Source organism: Cryptotermes secundus, unplaced genomic scaffold (genome assembly GCF_002891405.2).
Source record: "Cryptotermes secundus unplaced genomic scaffold, Csec_1.0 scaffold79, whole genome shotgun sequence".
Classification (NCBI taxonomy): domain Eukaryota; kingdom Metazoa; phylum Arthropoda; class Insecta; order Blattodea; family Kalotermitidae; genus Cryptotermes; species Cryptotermes secundus.
Genome location: NW_019741974.1, coordinates 3,476,087 through 3,496,329, shown reverse-complemented (window position 1 = coordinate 3,496,329; position 20,243 = coordinate 3,476,087). Strand labels below are relative to the sequence as shown.

At 41.8% G+C, this 20,243-nt stretch overlaps 2 protein-coding genes across 4 annotated transcripts in view; both read right to left on the bottom strand.

The window, feature by feature from the left end:
* LOC111872810 overlaps positions 1-18,897 on the bottom strand; it is a 69,948-nt gene extending 51,051 nt beyond the window's left edge. Inside the window, exons 1-2 of the mRNA XM_033754842.1 lie at positions 18,828-18,897; positions 17,485-17,534 (exon numbers count right to left, since the gene is read on the bottom strand). Coding sequence (XP_033610733.1) covers positions 17,485-17,534; positions 18,828-18,897 — 120 coding nt within the window. The remainder of the gene's footprint in view (positions 1-17,484; positions 17,535-18,827) is intronic.
* Positions 1-20,243, bottom strand: part of LOC111872784 (mitochondrial ribonuclease P catalytic subunit) — a 516,563-nt gene that overhangs the window by 241,610 nt on the left and 254,710 nt on the right. Inside the window, exon 1 of one of the 3 annotated variants that reach the window (XM_023866951.2) lies at positions 10,354-10,488. The exons of the other annotated variants lie outside the window; for them this stretch is intronic. The gene's annotated coding sequence lies outside the window, so the exon portion shown is untranslated. Of the gene's footprint in view, positions 1-10,353; positions 10,489-20,243 lie in introns of those variants that run through there. 3 annotated transcript variants of the gene reach the window in all.

Genomic DNA, 20,243 nt, shown 5'->3' with positions numbered 1-20,243 from the left:
CTTGAGCTATGGTGCGGCCTACTGGAACATTAAATATGATTAAGATCTAAAAGTTTGTGACGATAGTACAGTAGTAAAAATATTATATTTATGGATATTATTCATCGTTCTGTTTTTATCTCAAACACCGTCCTGTGTCTCTTTAAAAATATAACGTCTCTGAGACTGGATTATCTCTTTGTCTTTAGGTAAAACCTACTCAGTTGTGCCCAGTCGATTGGGGGCTATATCTATCGATTTGAGATAGGATCAACTTTCCAAAAAGTTGTGTTTTAAAATATAAACAGGACGCTGTTTAGATAAAAGGGACGATTCTAATGTCCAGAAACATAATACTTGTTCTTAATAATGTTTGTTTATTCCTTTAGTATACGGTTTAGACTTAACACAGATTTGAGTATCGTCTATCAGTGAATAGTTGCATGTGCATTTAATGTTTGTTTATTATACGGGAAGAGATTTTCCTAGCATTAATTATGTCGTTTATAATTCCCTCGAATGCGCTTGTTAATTGGGCAGCATGTGCGTTCATATTCTCATTTGTGTGACTGTGAACAAATGATCTTACGTTTCGTGAGCCCACTTTCGCGCGCGTAAAAACTGTTGTGCATTTAATCATATCTAAACTCGGCCCTTCTAAGTTAAATACATTTTTTTTCGTTTACTTATAATTACTTTACTCTTACTTGTATATGAAACCACATCTCAGAAGTACAGAAAGTTGTTTCAGTGTTGACATGTCCGACTTCTATTCAGGAAGCGTTCGGTTTGAGTCTCAGACGCGAAATCATTCTTCCTCACTCTGGTTGCAGACCAGGTTTTATAGCGGGACTGGTTTCGAATGTCGATCATGCTAGAAGCATCTAGTCTGATGTTTATCGTTGTCTTTCTCAATCTATATAAGGATATTACCTCAAAATGCGTTAATATCGCTTCATTCCAAATCCTTATCCATATACTGGGGGCACGCGGTAGCGTAGTTGGTTGAGGCACTATGCTACAAGTCGGAAGGTCGCCGGTTCAAGTCCTGATCAGATCATTGGATTATTTCAATTGACCTAATCCTTCCAGCCGCACTATGGCCCTGGGGTCGACTCAGCCTCTAACAGAAATTAGTACCAGGAATATTCTTGGGAGTAAAGCGCGGCCGGCGCGTAAGGCTGACAACCTTACCGCCATCTTTGAGCCGATTGTCTAGAAAATGTGGGAGCCTCAAATCTCACAACCCTATGGGCATCCACGGCCTGTTACAGGGATAGCTTTACTTTATATTTACTTACTTATCCACATCTCATCATGATAATTCCGTCATATTCTACACATACAAACATAGTTTATACTATATAATAGCTACAGCTGAACAGTTTTGATCCTGCTGCAACACAAGAACCAACCTGATCACGAGCAACACATTTACAATCTGTTCCATTCAGATCTCTGTTAATACAGCTTCCTTCAGTTTAAGTAACTTACATTCAGTCTAGCTCTAAAAGTCGGTCACAGTGGCCGCAGGATCTAAGGCATGAACCGTCCTCGTCCACTCGAAAACTAGGATCTTGGGTTCGAATCCCACTCAAGGCATGCGTGTCTGTGTTGTTCTGGATGTAGGTAGCGGTCTTTCGACGGCATGATCTCCCGTCCAAGGAGTTCTACCGCCTGTGTATAGGAGTATGGAACTGAAAAACGGCCAAGGTTCACAAGGACTGCAGAATCACAGATAGATAGATAAATAGATAGATAGATGGATAAATAGATAGATAAACAGATAGATAGATAGATAGATAGATAGATAAGGTCTAAAAGCCGTCGCAGAATTTTCCGCAGAAGCGAAAGCATTTCATGGAAGCAGCAAATGACAAGTAACACAGGTGTTGTCACGTGTCACGCTTTGACAATGCGGTAGCAGCTAACACTGTCAACACGTGTGTGTATACACGCTGACAATGTCGATCTCTTTCTACACAACTACTCCCTAGGCTCACAGTTCACTTTTTACTATTATTCGGTATTTTCATGGGGGGGAGGTGTGGCAACCACTGTTCGTCCCAAGCATTAACATCTCTACTTGGTCCACTGCTCCCCCAGCGTTGCTCGAGCTCTTCAAAACCGTTATCTTAGACCCAAATCCTCTAGGCTGAGGCCCTCTTTACCAGCAACCAAATCCATCCTGGAACAAACATCATAGATTCATGCCAGACGAATCTGGGCACTGACTGGCAGTCCTCTTCCCATGTGCTGCTGGTAGCAGGCTACCGCAGGAGCCCTAGTCTCAGCCGGACCCGCAACAGAACTGCAGCAGAACCGTCATTTTCCTTCAGAAGAAGCGTCTTCTTTTGTTGACCAGGCATTTCTTTTGCTCTTGAAGGACGAGCTACTGACTCATACCAAGAGAACTCAATCTATCTTAACAGGGTCACTCATGAAATTGCCCGAGAGCTGACGGCTGCCTCCTATCTGCAGCAGGGGGCCCAAAGGTCAAGCGGCGCGAGGAGAAAATCTTCATATTTTATACTGCTGACGATGACCACCCGCTGTTATTCACTGGCAAGGACCGCTGAACCCCTACCGCTGGCCGTAGTTGGATCCGTAACAGAGCTGCAGCTGAGGCCCCAGTTCTTGAGAGAAGATAAAGCGTGCTTATTTGCCAGCCAGCCCAGTTCATCTTATTGATGGATTATTCACTTATATTAAGAAAACTCCTATGGTCTTGCCCCAAGTGCGCCCTCGTCAGATCTCGTGAGAGATCCGACTACTTCTCCGCGACATCAGAACAGTAAAAGACCCAACTCCTGAGTTCTCCATAGCAGGGAAAGCCCACCCCTATAGAACACTGGCGGCGGGAACCGACCAGCCGTCCTACATCCTTGCACCAGGAGAGCATAGCCTCTTCCTGCTGCCAGCCAGACACGTAATCGAGCACTAGCAGAGGCCTCAGTAACCGAGGTTGGAGTTCCTCTTCCGCTAGACCGCTTCATCAACCAGCATTTCACTCTTCTGCTTGACGAACAGTTTGTTACTTCCATCACGAGGAAGGTTTCTGTCTCACCTTCGTTGGACCCCTGATCAAAACCCCGAGATATATTACTGTACTCCAAGGTAGCAGAAAATCTAGCAATTGTGTCCTCTGTCTTAGGGAATACAGATTCAAGGCCGTCTTTACCGCCTCTGAATTCAAATCTTCCTATCATAATTAAATTAGACAGTTAACAAACAACCGGCAACGGAGTGACGAACTCACTGTGATTCCCTAAGGCTCGTTCATTTCCCTTGGGCTGCTGACAGCGGGTTATTCTCAGTCGCCCTCTGCCGTTTTGAAACAGCAAGAGCACGGCACCACCTCTAATACTAGGTGGAACAATTACCGAGCTCTCAGTTGCTTCGAGATCATTCACTCACAAGACTGCCTCTTCACTAACTCTTCAATTTGCTATCCGATGATCAGTTTACTCCCCCCCTCCTCCCTCTGAAGCGCCCTCTTTCAATTTCATTTTCAGTTGGTCCCTCACTAGACCTCCTCAGAAATTCTGACTACCTCTTCGCTGCAGCAGAAGAACAGAACGTACATCGAAAAGTCCTGGCGCCTTGAGCATGGGAAGGGACCTTCTGATCACACCTACTATACGCTCAATGGATAACAGAGCTACAAACATTGGCTTTAGGACAGAAACAGATAAAGAATCTGGAAAAAATGACTTTGTTATTCCACTTGTCCGTCTGAAATGATTTAAAATTAAAATATTCATCATATTTTTCTCAGCAATTTCTTGTCCGTTTTTCTTTAGACGATAGGCTTTCGACAGACAAACCGGTTACAATATCATTGCACAGTATATTTACGGCTGAGAGGCAACGTGCTTATAGACTGCTACATTCAAATAATGTTTCCTTGAGGTATTCTGATTAATAGCGTTCAAACAGTAGACCTGCACTCAATGCAGGAGGAAAAGTGTCTTTTTAGGATAAAAATGTAGTCCTACACATCTTAGAATTCACAACATAAAAAGGAGAGGTTTACAAGTAAAGTATGTAAGAGCCTATACTTAATTTTTTCTATGTGATAAGTGATCTGTAGGTAAGAAATATGATGACATTAACAGATACACTTTTATTAATGCAGGTTAAATGCAAACTTTCTCATAGTTGCCACAGTAAGAGCCTGAAGAGGATACACTGTACAGTTTTCGTGATGCAACAGAAAAGAAGGAAGCGGTTTGCTAAGACAGGCCTCGCTCTTACATGACAGACGAACAGATTTATAGAAGGTCAAGAGGTGATCTGATAAAGTTGACACACAAGATTATGAAATGCTTTGTAGGGAGCTGAAGATATCGTCACTAAATTCTTTGGTTAAAACAACAATTTTCCCACACTTATTTCATTCTTATACAAGTAAACAAGACGGGAAAGAAAATTTACTCTCTTTCGCTTCAAACCACAGTTTGAAAGTGATTTAACTAGGGGCCCAGCAGAGTAGCTTTCTTTGGTATCCTCTTCGCCTAAAGAAGGGAAAAGAACCAAATTCAGAGAAGAAGTGTTTCTAAGAAATAAGTCTAAAGATAAAAATTATTTCAAAAGCTGCGTTACACCGTCCTCAACAATCTTAAAATTATAGCACATTCTTTCGTTGTCATTGAAACTAACTGAGGCAGAATGAAGCCGGCTTCTGCTAAATGTAGGTTAATAGAGACAGGATAAATTTGTCGAACAGATCAGGGTGTGAAGTGAGGTAAATAAAGGAGCGGAGAGCTAGACAGAGTTTGCGTTCTGTGAGTTCAGGGAAGGAATATGTTATCACGAGGGTGGAAAGCTAATTTTGGGTTAACTAACCATGTTATTTTTTTCCAAATTAAGAAATGATATAGCATCGAATAAGTAGCAGGCAATGTACAGGACTGCCACTGTGATCTATTTAACATATTATCCAACATCCTGACTTGAGGTGTAGAGTAAAAGCCATGAATATCCTAGTCGAAGCACTTAAGTTCAGGCAGATACTCGAAAACCAGGCGGCCTCGAGTATAAGTTAGGATTTCTACAAAGATGACTCTCATATTATTCGGTATCTGTGACCAGAACGTAAATTCAAACACAGCAGACGGCTGGACAATAAGGAAGAAGTATTATTAGTTATAATATTAAAAGAACTCCGTAGCTTCCGTCCGCAAGCGAACTATACCGACCGAGTGACCGCCGCTTGTCGACGAAGTTAGTGCCAACTTTTGCAGATAGAGGGTGCTGGGTGGTCAGCGCAACGGTCTCCACGGCCGTTAATCTCGGTTTTCTAGACCTGAGCCACTATTTCCTTGAAATAGCTCCTCACTGATCCTCACGAGGCTGAGTGGACCCCGTTCCAGGCCCACTACATCTCAGAAAATTTGGTAGCGCCGGTAACAGAACCAGGGATCTCTGGATGTGTAGCCAGGAACTCTGACCACTAGACCACAGAGGCGGTCAGGTCTATTAACTGTAACGATAACTGGGGAAATCGTAAGAGGTAAGATTCGTATTGCCATGTTTGTCTCGAAAACTGCTGGGTGGATTCTCACGAAATCTGATAATGTGAATTTTGCTAGATTTGCCAACCCAGACCTATCCCAGTTCGGTTGACATTGAATTACAATAACAAATACTGCATGAGTCTCTGAGAACATTTTCAGCGTTACTTTCATGTAGTTTTTATTCGTTTTTCTTTATAATTTTCGTGGGATGGGGTAAGACTGAGCCCACTTGGTACGTTGGCCACTAACTGCCCTATTGTACCAACCCCGGATGTCAGATGACGATGAATGTGGAGCAGTTGGTACTGGTAGGGGAAAATGAATTACTCGGAGAAAACTTCACTTCGTCCACCACAAATCCCACATGATATGAACTGGGCTCGAACCCGGGCAGCCACGATGGTAAGCCGGCTACTGACGCCTGTGTTATGGCACGGCCTACTCTCGCGTAACTCATTAAATCTTTCGTTCCTGAAAATAATTAAGGACATGTGACCGAAATTGTTAGAAGGTTTGCGCTATTTGTAAATTTCCCAACATGCTTTCTCATATTAATAAAGAGAACAATATTTCTTTCCCTTCAAAAACACAGCTGTCTTTCCAAATTGGTTCTAAAGGAACGCATAACTTTAATTAGAAACGGCAATGAGTGCGGCGCGTATTGCAATGCGTTCATTCCATCAACTGCACAAAGCGAAAACATACAAGAGATGACAGTTCTCCAATCTTGTCTTTTTCCTTCGTGTGAGGCAGTGACCACGTTTCGATCTACGTACGTTTATGCAGCATCGGCAACACTAAACGTCGTCGAAAACCTGTGATACAGATTCACGGGTCTATCGGTCTAACGTGAGTTCCGCGCCTGCTGTGGTACCAGAAAGTTCATTACCGTGTTCAAGAGATCGCTCCACGGGACCTTGTCCTAAGCCTAAGCCTAATTACACTCTCAACTCTGTTTAAGACCAAATTTAGTGGCACTTGCTCTGCTGGTTCGCTCGCGGATTTCTTCTTGTCTTCTACCCTGAAGATCGAGGCGATATGTTCCTCCGAAACGCCGGTTAACACAATTTCTACATGGCGCCACATCCCAGAAGACGACTTTCTTCATATTCACCGCCGTGAAAATCTCAGATCTTACAAATCTTGACTTTTTTCTTTTATTTTCACAGAAAATTCTAAAACGGAATTTCTTTAGAGTTATCAGAAAGCTAAATTTTTCAATGTACTAAATTTATCGCTTTAAATCTGTAATGATCACCTACATCTAGGTAAATCGAATGGACTTTAACCCATACCTTTACATTACGAGTGCAGCAACTTGTAATTACGATCCGTAAGAAGAAACGCCCCAGAAAGAAAGCTACCTAATTAACTTCTTTACGCTCGAGAAACAAAATGTGTACGTAAGTAGTTTTATGAATGTACATGATATTTAAGTGAAAATGTTGTCACACGCATAATTATCTGACATCTCTTGAGCAACTTCTCCGTTATTTTTCAATCTGGTACCAGGCTGGAGGAAGTGTTGCATGCCACAGAAAACGAAGAGCAGGCGACTTCACCGGAAGGAAATGTGCTCTGCTCTGGTTTCAGGAGGGGGGACAGATGGACAGAAGGGGGAGAAACAATGAGTGCAAATACATACGGAGAAAGGACATTAACCACTGACTCCATCTGAAGGCGAAAGTACGCACACACTTTACAGATCAAGTTTAATGATTTTCATATAAAAGCAGTGAATTACATCGAAAACCTCATCATTAGCATCTGAGATGCATTGCCAAACACACACACGAGCAACCATGACGCGACTGGTGAGTAGAGATGATACGTAGCGATAATCTTACTAAAGTTGTCAGAATTTAGATTCAACTAATTCCTTTCCTATCCTGACTCCAAGGTTCTCTGACTTCGAGATCCAGCAGAAAATATCATTAATCAGTCAGTAGTATATATTATTATATGTTTCTGATATAAACGCGCATGTATGTGAATATATACAAATATATAAACATAATAAAAATACGTGGGGCACGCGGTAGCGTAGTTGGTTGAGGCACTATGCTACAAGCCGGAAGGTCGCGGGTTCAAGTTCCGTTGAGGTCATTGGATATTTCCAATTGATCTAATCCTTCCGGCCGCAATATGGCCCTGGGGTCGACACAGTCCCTAACAGAAATGAGTACCAGGAATATTCTTGGAATATTCTTGGGGGTAACGGACGGTCAGCGAGTAAGGCTGACAACCTTACCGCCATCTATGAGCTGATTGTCTAGAGAAAATATGGGACCCTCAACATCCCACAACCCTATGGGCCTTCGTGGCCTGTTACAGGGGTAGCTTTACTTTTTTACTTTTAATAAAATATACTTAAAATATTTTCATAACAATTCAAAATACGAAGTTTGTCTGCAAACAAAACAACAGAATTGAAGCCATCATATATTTTGATATATTTTGAGAGTAATTCTTATTTTATATGTCAAAAACTATCATGCTAGATTCGAGGTTTTCTCAGCGGTGGTTATGAAGAGTTCTGTCTTCCAGGATATAATGGAGTGTAGTCTGATTAAAGTCAAACGATGTTTCAGACGAAAATGCCACTTGCATCTCCAGGATATAATAATAAGCCAAGCAGCTTGCTGACTCTTTGATTCTGGTGTCTTAGTGCCCTTATTTTTCGACTGAATATGGAGGCGATGCCTTACACCGAAATTCTGGTTTACTTTCATTGGGCTACAGGGCGTTATGTCCCACACGACAGATCTGTTTTTATTATAGTGCATAATATCCGAATCATCTAAATGTAAAGAATATTATTGTTTATTTTATAATTTTGTGGAACTTAGTCTCTTTTTGAGAACATTAATCGTGTTCGAAAAAAACTTTAAGTGAAATACATGTAAGCTAAAAAGAATGGAGTTACTGCGACGTTGCGCAACGAGGAACATACCGTACATAGGTTGTTATAGCTAGCAAAATGTGATGTATGAATTTATTATGGGTTAGGCATGTGAACAGGCTGGTGGAGGAAAGCTATTATCTACATACAGAATGTTTGTCGCGAAAGGTCTTAATCTACAAACGGTCACTTGAACAGCAACAAGGAAAAGAAAGAAAAAAAAAATATTAAAAGGATTCTTACAGAAATAAGAACTGATTCAGGATTGTTTCTACTGATGGTGTAAACCTTCCGACTCTACTATCAGACTTAGTTACATTTATTTATTTACTTGTTTAAAGGAAATCACCGCTAGTTCTTAAATTGAATAAATTACACGTTAATTGAAAATATAGAGAAATAACGAGAAAACGATTTTCCCTAGAAAATAATAATCATGATGATGATGATGATGATACTGTCACGTATTAGTGATTAGATACAGAATTTCGAATATAAATTAATTTGCTATATATTTATGTATCATAACTACATATACATAACTACTACATAACTACATATAAGTATAATAATATCGCTAATCTACTCAATTAATAAATCAGTATAGCATACCCTGAGCAGCAGTCTGTTATAGTCATCATCAGCTGTTGCTCGGTTACGGTTCTGAATAACGGAAATTCTTCCGCTCTCGTGCTTGCGGCGTCGCTGGCTGGCTGGCTACTCTCTTGCACCCAATGCAATCTTCCAAACGTCGCTCTTCAACTAACGCGGTCGGTTGGTTAAATTGTTGTTGGTGCTCGCCAGCACAGTCATTCTTGGTTTCAAGTCTCATTGAGACCTAAGACTAATATTTCTGTTCTATCCTTGACATGTATTTGTTTTAGAAATGGGGCCTTCTTCACAACGAGGGAAGGGATCTTGTTCTTTTGTGTAATTGCTACATTTGTGCACAGCAGTTTCGGCACGATCTGCAGGTCACGAAGGGTACTGTGCACCCTTTGTCACTGCACTGTACCGAGCAACATTTACAGAAAATATAGAGAGGATTTATGAGAATTTTGCGGGATAAGGTGAAACTGAGTCCATTTGGTACGTCGGCAACTAGTAAACATACTGCATGAGCCCGTGATGGTGATGAGTGTGGTGCAGTTGGTGGAATGAGAATTGGAAAGGGAAACCGTAATATTCGGAGAAAACCTCTCCGAGCGCCACTCTGTCCATCACAAATTCCACATGATCCGATCTTGTATCGAACCTGGGCCGCTGATGTGACAAACCCAGCTACTAACCGCAGAGCTATGACACGGCCTGAGAAGCATGTAACTTGCATTGCATAAGTCGTCTCTACATATTGTCACGTGTTGCAGTGACTATACACGGTTTTAGATTGGTAATTGAATTTATTGACCCCTTACAGATGATAGCTATAAGTAATTATAAAACTCTCGCTAATTCGTGCACTCGTCTTCTCACCACAGCAATACTATATCTTCTCAGTTTTTTCACTAGTCGTTTCTTAGTAACGGATCCTAACAATGTCCTCTGTTTATGTCCTTATCGGCTGGCGAATATCTGACAACTGACTAAACTCTACACCTGCCCTTCATGTAACACCTCGGTACAGGCCGAGTAGAAAACGCCGCTCCTCATATTTGCAGTTCAATTGTTGCTTATTATGGATCTGTTGCCTAGCAGCGGGCGTTGTTTACAGAGTCGTTACTTAGCAACGTGTCTACATACAACAGTATCCCTGTTTTCTCTTATTTAAAATAATCTATTCGAGTAAGAATATTATAACCAAAGTAATAACCTGGATATCCACTCTCCGAACTAAGATCAGAGCCCGGCAACTTTCAAATGCGTTACAGGAGCTATAACCACTCCGCCACTAAGTTCTTAATGTATATTCTTACAGCCTTTAATGCTGTTCTGAATTTCTCTGCAGGTCCTCACCTTATTGTCACTGTTCGTCCTGTCCAATGCCCAAGAGGAGGAGGGGAAGGAGACGGAGAACTGGGGTCGCCACGGGTTTGGATACCATCATTACGAGCATCTCAGTCCCGAAGGTCCACACCAATTCTTCGGAGGAGCAGAACAGCACAAACAGCATCACCCTGAGGCACGAATAAAGTCCATTACCATCCATAAGGAAGTCAAGGTCCCTGTCCCTCACCCTTATCCTGTGAAGGTCGAGAAGAAAGTCCCATACCCTGTCAAGGTACCTTACGAAGTCAAGGTCGAGAAGCCAGTCCCTGTGCACGTAGACAAGCCCTATCCTGTGTATTTGCATAAGAAGGTACCGTACCCCGTAGTTAAGGAGGTGCCATATCCAGTCAAGGTCGAGGTCAAGGTACCAGTGCCTGTGCCACATACCGTTCACATTCCCAAGCCCTACCCTGTAAAGGTCCCTGTTCCTAAGCCCTACCCCGTCAAAGTCCCAGTGTACATCGAGAAGAAAATCCCTGTGTACATCAAGAAACACGAAAAACATTATGAAGAGCCCAAACAAGAGGTAGAATACAAACACACCGAGGAACCCAAACAAGAGGAGCACCATGGCTTCGAGGGCATCGATTTCGGCAGTTTCGGGCATGAAGGCCTTAACCAGGGAACCCACCACCAGTAAGAGTAAAACTGTCCTCACAAGATGGGTGCTTTGAAGCAGTGAGTGATATAACATATCTGTCAGACAGAGCTACAAACTCCAAATCTGTGAAAAGCGCGGATTCCTACATACATACAATATACACACACACATATAGCGTTTACATATATACATATTATAAATTTTTAACTATAGACTGGGCAACCTGCCACTCATCTGACTGTTGGCGATGGCTCTGTCGGTATGCGAGAAGTCTGTCGGCTCTACGATATTCAGGCCTCAGTTAAATCGAATCTTCTGCTTTCTTTCAACATTTAGAGCTTATTCCTTTTATATAAATTAAGTCGTAAGCGGTTAATACTTTTCAGAAACAAAACTAATTCAGTTTTCGTCATCCCCTGAATTCAAAGGCTCCTGACAACGAAAATTTCCAAGTACAAATTTGTCTCGAAACAGTATTGCTGCTTCGGGTTACGGTGTATGGAACCGCCGGTTGGAAGTTAAATAAAATATTTTAGTGACTGATATACGTATATAATTTTTCTTCATTTCGCAACTCGTTTCTTAAACACATAACACTAGTAAGTATCAGTTCATTTTGCCGTTATTTCAGGAATTGTTCTATTTTCTGTTATCGCAGAAATTCCTTGGTTAAAATGCGTTCAGATTTCACGCTACCCCCCCCCCAAAAAAAACTGGAATGTTAATCGTATCGATGAATAATATATCGTCTTTCATCAAACGGACGCCAGGTTACCTTACGTAGAGCAGAATTCTAAGTTTTTTTTTCCTTTGGCTCTACAGCCCCAGTGGGCCTAGGCCTACCTCCATGAACTTCTCCGTTCACTTCGGTTTTTCTAGATCTTACACATTCGGTAGGACTCCTTGGGCGGGTGATCAGCTCGTCGCAAGGCCTCTACCTGTATACAAACACAGAAAAACGCACACACACAAACTAAACATCCCTGCCCTGAGTGGGATTCGAACCCACGATCCCGGCTTCCGAGCGAGCGAAGACAGTACATGCCTTAGACCGCTCGGCTACCGTGACCGGCCAGAACTCTAAGTAGGTGTTACAAAATCCGCTTTCCTCGTTGGGCTCTTCACGTGTTCACTTCCTCATCCTCTAAAAGTGGAAAAGTATAAAAAGGCTGGCTTGTGTTTTTAATTGATTCAAGACAGCATAAACTTTTTTCGACCTGCTGCCTCTCTCACTCTTCCTTGTTGTATTCTGTCACTGTCAGACTTCTTTCCCAGACACAATCTGGGCTAGGCAACGTAAGAGTTAAAACCACAGCCTAGTCTGGCTAAAGATAGGCACCCATCGGTCCATTTTCAAACATACGTTGCCATATTGGCAACTCAACACCTACCAACTGCGAATATAGAACTGCATTCTTGTTTGAGCCTGATACGACCTGGGAGAGATTCACTCCAGGACTGTTCAATATATCATATTTTAATATTTTTAATATTTTACAATTTAATATGTAATATTGAAGATTGCCAATGTTATTATTTACAATAAATCATTGTAAATATGGGCCCATATAAGCAGTAAGACGGTTTGCAATTCAAAAGAGCATTTGTTAAACGGTTGTATTCACCTGATGACCACCAGATAAAATGATCGAAACATGTTGTGATATTAATAAAATAAATTCAATGATATACATTCTTTGAGTTGAGTTAGACGGAACAAGCATGATAGAATAGTTTGCAAATATGCAACAGGATATACACTATAAAAATTTAATAGTTGATTTAACTAAAATTCTTTTAGTCAAAGCTTCATGCTTTCAGGTGAAGTTCCCCAGTATTCTAGGTTATTCAATAATTTAAGCGTTAACCAATTAGTTTATTTTCAAATGAATGAAACTTATTATAAATATTTCTGTTAAAATCTATGGTAAGGCATAGAAATGAGGCAAAGTGAACTATAAAAACATTGTAAATATTTATTTCTAATCCATTTTCCCTCCATACATATATGTTGTTTTTATAAATTATGAAATAGACATAAGTTGGTTGTTTTTTTCTAAACTTTTACACAATAAAGATTTTGCTAAAAATAAATATAATGTTTGCTTTATATGTCCCATTGTCGCCCTGGTTCCTATTATGAGGGAAATTATCGTGTACCGAACTTGGTTGAGAGACTGGATCTTCTGAGTTATAATTTATCAGTTATTTTCTTCAATCTCGCTCATGCAGTTGAAAAATCACAGTTAATAAACTAAGACGACAACAGTCAATTGTCCACTCTAATCCATTCCTTAAATTGAAATACACATTACTCGCAAAATATTGTATTTCTCTGTACGGTAATGACACAGTATGTGTCACATAGATACAGTAGCATAGAGCCCTGGTTATGTAATTTTGGTAGAGCTGCAATCACAATGGCTAACGAGTTGTAAATACTCTGTTCTGTCGTGACCCAAGATGTTGGCTGGTCGACTGAATTACGTTGGCTGAGCAGTAGCGTAATAATTCAGTGATGATGATTGTCAGATGGCTGCCGGAGCGTGTATTCCAACCACAAAGAGCAATTACTCACTACAGATTATAGAGGATTTATTGAGACTGTGTGTATATTACGTACAAGCGCTGGCGGACGTAAGCCTGGCCAGCCTTCTCATAGCCCCAACTCAGACAAAATGCTCCCTTCAACCTCTCTCTTGTTCTTAAAACCTAATCTAAACTAAGCTTGCAGCCCAGTGTCTCGAGACATGAACCCTCATGCAGATCAAGTTACACCAGCAGTTGTTGAAGGATAGGTCCCAGACGAAACACTCCAGGAGTCCACTACTTTATGAAAATGGCAGGGGTAGATATAACATTTTTTTGTGGAAGCAGGTCAACCTCTTGACGTTCTATAAATTTTAGTAGAGGGCATGACCCCAGACATCAGACTCAAAGTTCCTAAAACTAAAAGGGGTTGCGAACCGTCGCAACAGTTCTGGCATGAGCAACAACAGCAACCAAGTACAACGAGACACTACTTTAATTATATGTTTATGTTGGAAACATAACAAAGCATACATATTCCATTCTTAGCTTTGTTAACTTCTCTGTTAAATTTGTCGTGTAGTTTGATTTTAATAAGATAAGTTGGCTAACAGTTAAGCCCAGCCTGGAAGTGATCATCCACACTGTCAAACAGCGGAGAGGAAGTGAGGAAAGTACTCCTCTCGGAGTCCCTGTGCTAGTTCGAGGAACGGCTACGACTTTGTAAGAGGGAGTTCCCTCCTCACCGAGGAGAAACCCGAACTTACACACCACTCACGTCTAGGTACATCTCCCTTCTAAAACATACATGTCTTCATGCTTACTTCTTCTGCCCCATCCACGCTGAAACCTACCCAAAACCCGCAATGGTCTCCCCCCAATGACCTCATCGGGATTCGATTCCGCGACCTTCCGGCTTGTAGCATAATGCCTCAACCAACTACGCTATCGCGTGTCTCATTAAAAAGGAGGATGTTGAAAGGAAATTTCCAGAAAGGTGATGTGAAGTGTACTGGTTTAGGATACACTGAATTTCTGAGTCTTTTTGACGACTGTTTTTCAAAAACAAGAAGTTCCCTTCTGTTAAAGTGTCTAATTGTCCAGTGGTCACAAGATCCTCTACCACTCAGTAAGTAGTTAAGATTCTTAAGGTCTATCAAGGTGGTCATATCGTCAAAGCATAAATATTTTCGCCAGCTCTAACATTTCTTTCATGGAACAGAATGCCACTGGAGGCAAGGATGTGCATCTTATTCCTTCCTGTGTCTGTGTTGTCCTGTGTAGGTAGCGGCGTTGCGACGGGCCAATCCCCCGTCCGAGGAGTCATACGGACCACCTCTGTGGTCTAGTGGTCAGAGTTCCTGGTAACAAATCCCGAGGTTCCGGGTTAGATCCCGACGCTACCAGATTTTCTGAGAAGTAGTGTGTCTAGAACGGGGTCCACTCATCCTCGTGAGGATAATTGAGGAGCTATTTCAAGGAAATAACGGCTCCGAATCGAAATTAACGGCCGTGGGGATCCGCTGCGCTGACCACGCGACACCATCTATCCGCTAAAGTTGGCACTAACTTCGCCGACAAGCGGCAGCCGCTCGGTCGGTATAGTTCGCTTGCGGACTAAAACCATGGAGTTTGTTTTTGAGGAGTCCTACCGACCAGCAGTATGATTTATTGTTTGAGATTTATTATCAATGTTAATAGGCCACAGGATCTAATATTTCAGAGGCGGAAGAAGAAGATAATGATGATGACGAGGAGGAGAAGGAGGAGAGGATGATGTTTAAGAATGCTGTCAACAGTTTGAAAGTTGTAGGTTTGTTGGTTGGTTCAGTTACCATGGTCGGCTCCTCTGCTCCTATTATAAGCGACTGCTACCAAGTCACACAACATTTAACTTTAAAATTTTAGAAATTAAATCTTAAATGTAAATGAATCCCATATAATTTCTTGTACTGGCATTTCCACTACATGATATAAAGACGACCCAGGATAGCATTCCGAGTTAAATTCATATGAACACGACAATGAACGACCAGGTTATATAAACATGGGGAAAATCTTGAATATTTGAGCGACTATTAACTTATCAATAAGTATTCTGCTGCCTGTGATTGGTTAGAGAGATATAATGATTGTACCTCCATAACTAGCTCGTCGGCTTCTCAATTGTGTAACTCGCAAAAGGGCTTTAAATGGCTCGCTGAGTCCCTCGTACCCTTCAAAACAAAATGGCTGAATAAATATACAGTGGGTCAGGTCACGGCTTTACTGTGTCTGACAGCATTACCATTCTATATAAACGCCATACGCCATGTGTCACGTAACTCAGCTTGTACTCAAACACTGTGTTTCCCCTTTCATTCCTTTCTTTCTTATTTTTCTTTCATCCCATCTTTAATTTGCTTTCTTTTTCCCGAAACAAGTATCGAACTCAATTTACATTGGTTTCTGAAGTCTTAACGCCATCTACCTTGAACATTGAGAGTTCAAGTTCTCCAAGGCATCACCAGATGCCACTGTAGTGAATGTAGAACACAATTATATTAAACAACTTCAGTTCTTTCGTCATTCTTGTTTGGAATAGCAGACTTACAATGTCTATAATATTCGAGTACAATTAAACAAAATATTACACTACAGAGCGTGTTCTATATAAAACGAACCTGCATTAAACTGAAATGTGTCTTTCTTAACTCCTCTGGTTTCTAGAATACAAGGAAAACTAATATAAAATTATTTTTAATTTAGAAAGATTGTTTAAGACAGAAATGGAAAGTGACCAGGAGCTAAGAGGTAACGCTGCTCAACTATTGGTTTATTGCTCATACAAATTTGACCTTTTCTGCGAGGCGTGGACTGAGAAGGGAATTCCGTGTCATAAATGGGAAAGAATAAAGATTCTAAAGCGAAAAACACACATAGGAGGGGAATTTTAATAGACGGCTAGAAAACGGAACACAAAAGAAAACGAGAATACAAGAAGTAACTAAGGAAATATGAAAAAGCTGGATATTAAAGTGGTTAATGGGTCTACATATCTGTTCAAAGTGCAACCATATTTAGAGCTGAATTTTCGATTTGAACAAGTCTTTCTTCATAATATTCGTGGTAGTAATGAAACGCCTGTTCCTAAACCCCACGCCACGAAACAGTGTAATGGTAGAGAAGATAAAATCCACACATGCTTAACCTCGAAATTATGAGGTGATGAATGACTGTGTGTATCCGTTGCGCTGACCACGTGACACCCTCTATCCTTAAAAGTTAGCACTAACTTCGCCGACAAGCGGCGGTAGCTCCATCGGTATAGTTCGCTTATGGAATAAAACCATGGCACAAAAAAAAACTATAGGTCAAGAACAAGTGAATTATAAATTGTTTCAATGTGTTATTGTTCCTGTTAATAATGTTTGGATGTGGATATCTGAAGTTTATTAAAAATTATGTTTTATTTTAGACAAAGAGGAAACTATGTCCATAAGAGACAAGTTATGATAAACAGTATCCGAGAGTAACTCGACCCTAGAGGGAGATGAGGGTTCAGCTTCACGCCCCTGCTGTTTTAACCCCGGAAAAAGAACCCCAGGTACCCATTGGCTATGTGGTTGAGTAGGCTCCAGAGCCGGTCTCAATAATTTGGAGAAGAGAAAATTCTTGACCATACCGGGACTCGAACTCCGACCCCTCAGTCGTCCAACCTGTAGCCAGTCGCTATACCGACTACGCTATCCCGGCTCCTTTTATCCGAGAGTTCTAAACTTAAATCAACAGGCCAGCGTAAGTATATGTACGACAGGTCTTTGTACATGTTAAGAAGAAAAATATGAACGGCTCAATTTGCGTTACCATGAAGTTCACAGAACATAAAACGTATCAGTACTTAGCCACTGTTAATTTCAAGCGTGTTCAGCAACAAAATAATTCTGTTTTTGAGCAGTTATTTAGAGTAAATTTATAACCATACTTACAGTCTTGAAGTTTGGTTTAGTCCACAGCTCTTTACTTGTACGCTGTTGTTCTATTCATTTCTTACACTCACGAAATTGTCTGTTCGCACTGGTTCATAAACACATGAAAAATATATGCCTCCTGTACCCTAAGGTTAAACTCACTCAACTGCTCTTAACGCAGACTTAACCGAACTTTCTTTCAGATATTGCACATTCTCGAAACTTCGGGCAAGATCTTATTCAACCTTAGGTTCCACAACTGTCCAGAAGGGAGAAAGGCCGCGGTATTGCTAAAAGAAAGAAAGAAAGAAAGAAAGAAAAAAAGAACTGCAAGAGCAACGCACCCACCTCCTCTCGCTCAGGAGAAAATATGATAAATTTCGGTGTATATTGTAACCGTTCATTATAATTTGGCACATTATAATATGCGATTAAGACTACTAAGCTGTAAGCTATATGCCATATGTAAGATTTGAGGTTTTCACGACGGTGACTATAGAAAGCAGTCTTCTGGGATGTGGCACCGTGTAGATGTGTTAACCGACGTTTCGGAGGAACGTATCGCCTCCATCTTCAGGGTAGAAGGAAAAATACGAAATCCGCAAGCGAAGAGACCGTGAGAACCGGTACAAGCAGACCACGGATTTAATTGCAAAAGCATTCGGAAGCAAAATCCGCGCTACACAAGAATGCCGATCAACTTGTTAGATTAGATTACATACTTAACTATTACGTGATCACAGTATAACTTTCGACTATAAATCAAACTGAAACACTGCAATAAAGTGTTTAACGTTAATAAAGTGTATCTGTAGTCATGTACATGTCACTGTGTCTACGTGAGTAATTCGCCGTAAATATTCTTTAATAAATCAGCACTCAAGTGCCAACCACTGTTGTCACCGTGTGTGCGCCACCCTGTTCCTTCTGCCCTGCTAAAGCAAGGCCCTTTAAGACCCAGGGACTTTGTCCTTTTCTATCAGACTCAAGCCTAAGCCGGATATACCTCTACATATCCTTACCAGAAGGCATCCTACAAATACGTAACTACCACCGCCTGGAAACTCCTGGAGCCCAAAAAGTTCTTCTGCGTTCCCAACCAATGATATCAACACCCACTGAAGAGAAGGAGGTAAGGATAAATCTAGGGCAGGTGAGTTCTACAAGCATGGACGTAGCGGCAAACTAAGCTCCTGCATGGGGTCGCTTCCAACTAGACGCCCTGCAGGCTCCGAAGCACAGCTATCCAAATGCTAGAACTGACGGAAGTCACTAACACCGCGAGGCCTGAACGGATATAAGTGGCGCCCATCGCGGGGTATAACCGCGCGGAGGAAAGAGAACAGTTGTAATATATATACCTGATTCCACGTCGACAGCGCTCTGCTGTATGACAGCAAAGACGGCCTCATCTGTACTCAGGAATGCCATTCCTCTCATAGTCTGCGGATAACACTAAAAACATGGCACATTTGGCAGCGCCATACCTCAAGCGGTTAGTTGCTGGCTTCCCACCGCGGCGGCCCGGATTCGATCCCGGATCTAGTCAAGTGGGATTTGTGGTGGACAAAATGGCGCTGGGGCAGGTTTTCTCCGAGTACTTCGGTTTCCCCTACCAATCTTCATTCCACCAAATTCCCCATCATCATAATCACCTGATGCAGGCTACAATAGGTCAATCAGTGACCGCCGTGCCGAGTGGACCAAGTTGGACTCCACCCCCCGCTTAGCGAATTAAAAAAAAAAAACATGGCTCATATCGTTACTTGTAAAGCAAAGTAGTGCCTACAGAATTACTCATAGACAAACACTCTCCATACATTATATGGTACAGTTAAGTTTCGAGGCCGCGCCGTAGCTTGAGCGGTTAGTCGCTCGATTGCCACCGCGGCGGCCCGGATTCGATCCAGGGTCTGACCAAACGGTATTTGTAGTGGACAAAGTGGCACTGGGGCACGTTTTCTCCGAGTACTTCGGTTTCCCCTGCCAATCTCCATTCCATCAATTGCTCCACAATCACCCCCACCTATCATCTGGGGCTGGTACAATAGGCCAGAAGTGGCCGCAGCAGTACAAGGGACTTAGTCCCATCCCACTAGCAATAAAAACAAAACACACCAATCCCTCACCAGTCGTAGGACTTGCTTTTATTGTAAACTCCGCAACTAACATTTTTTTTAATTCTCTTAGTGGAGGGTGGAGTCCAGCTGGGTCCACTCGGCACTGCGGCCACTGATTGACCTATTGTAGCCTGCCCCGGGTGATTATGATGATGGCGAACTTGGTGGAATGAAAATTGGCAGGGGAAACCGAAGTACTCGGAGAAAACCCGCCCCAGCGCCACTTTGACCACCACAAATCGCACTTTACCAGACCCGGGATTGAACCAGGGTCGCCGCGGTGGGAAGCCAGCAACTAACCTCTTGAGCTATGGCGCGGTGGGAAGCCGGCGACTAACCGCTTGAGCTATGGCGCGGTGGGAAGCCAGCAACTAACAGCTTGAGCTATGGCGCGGTGGGAAGCCAGCAACTAACAGCTTGAGCTATGGCGCGACCCTCAACTAGCATTAATCGCAGTCCAATTACATCTCCAACTTATTCACTAAATATGACATGATTCGTAATAACGTTAAACATAAATTGAATAATAAAAGTATAAAAGAGATAATTGCAATAATAAAATAGGAATAATAATAACAATAATAATATAAATAAATCCGGCCTAATTAAAATTAATTCTATATTTATTGCCATGCTTGTTCAGCAGTCTAAAAGCCA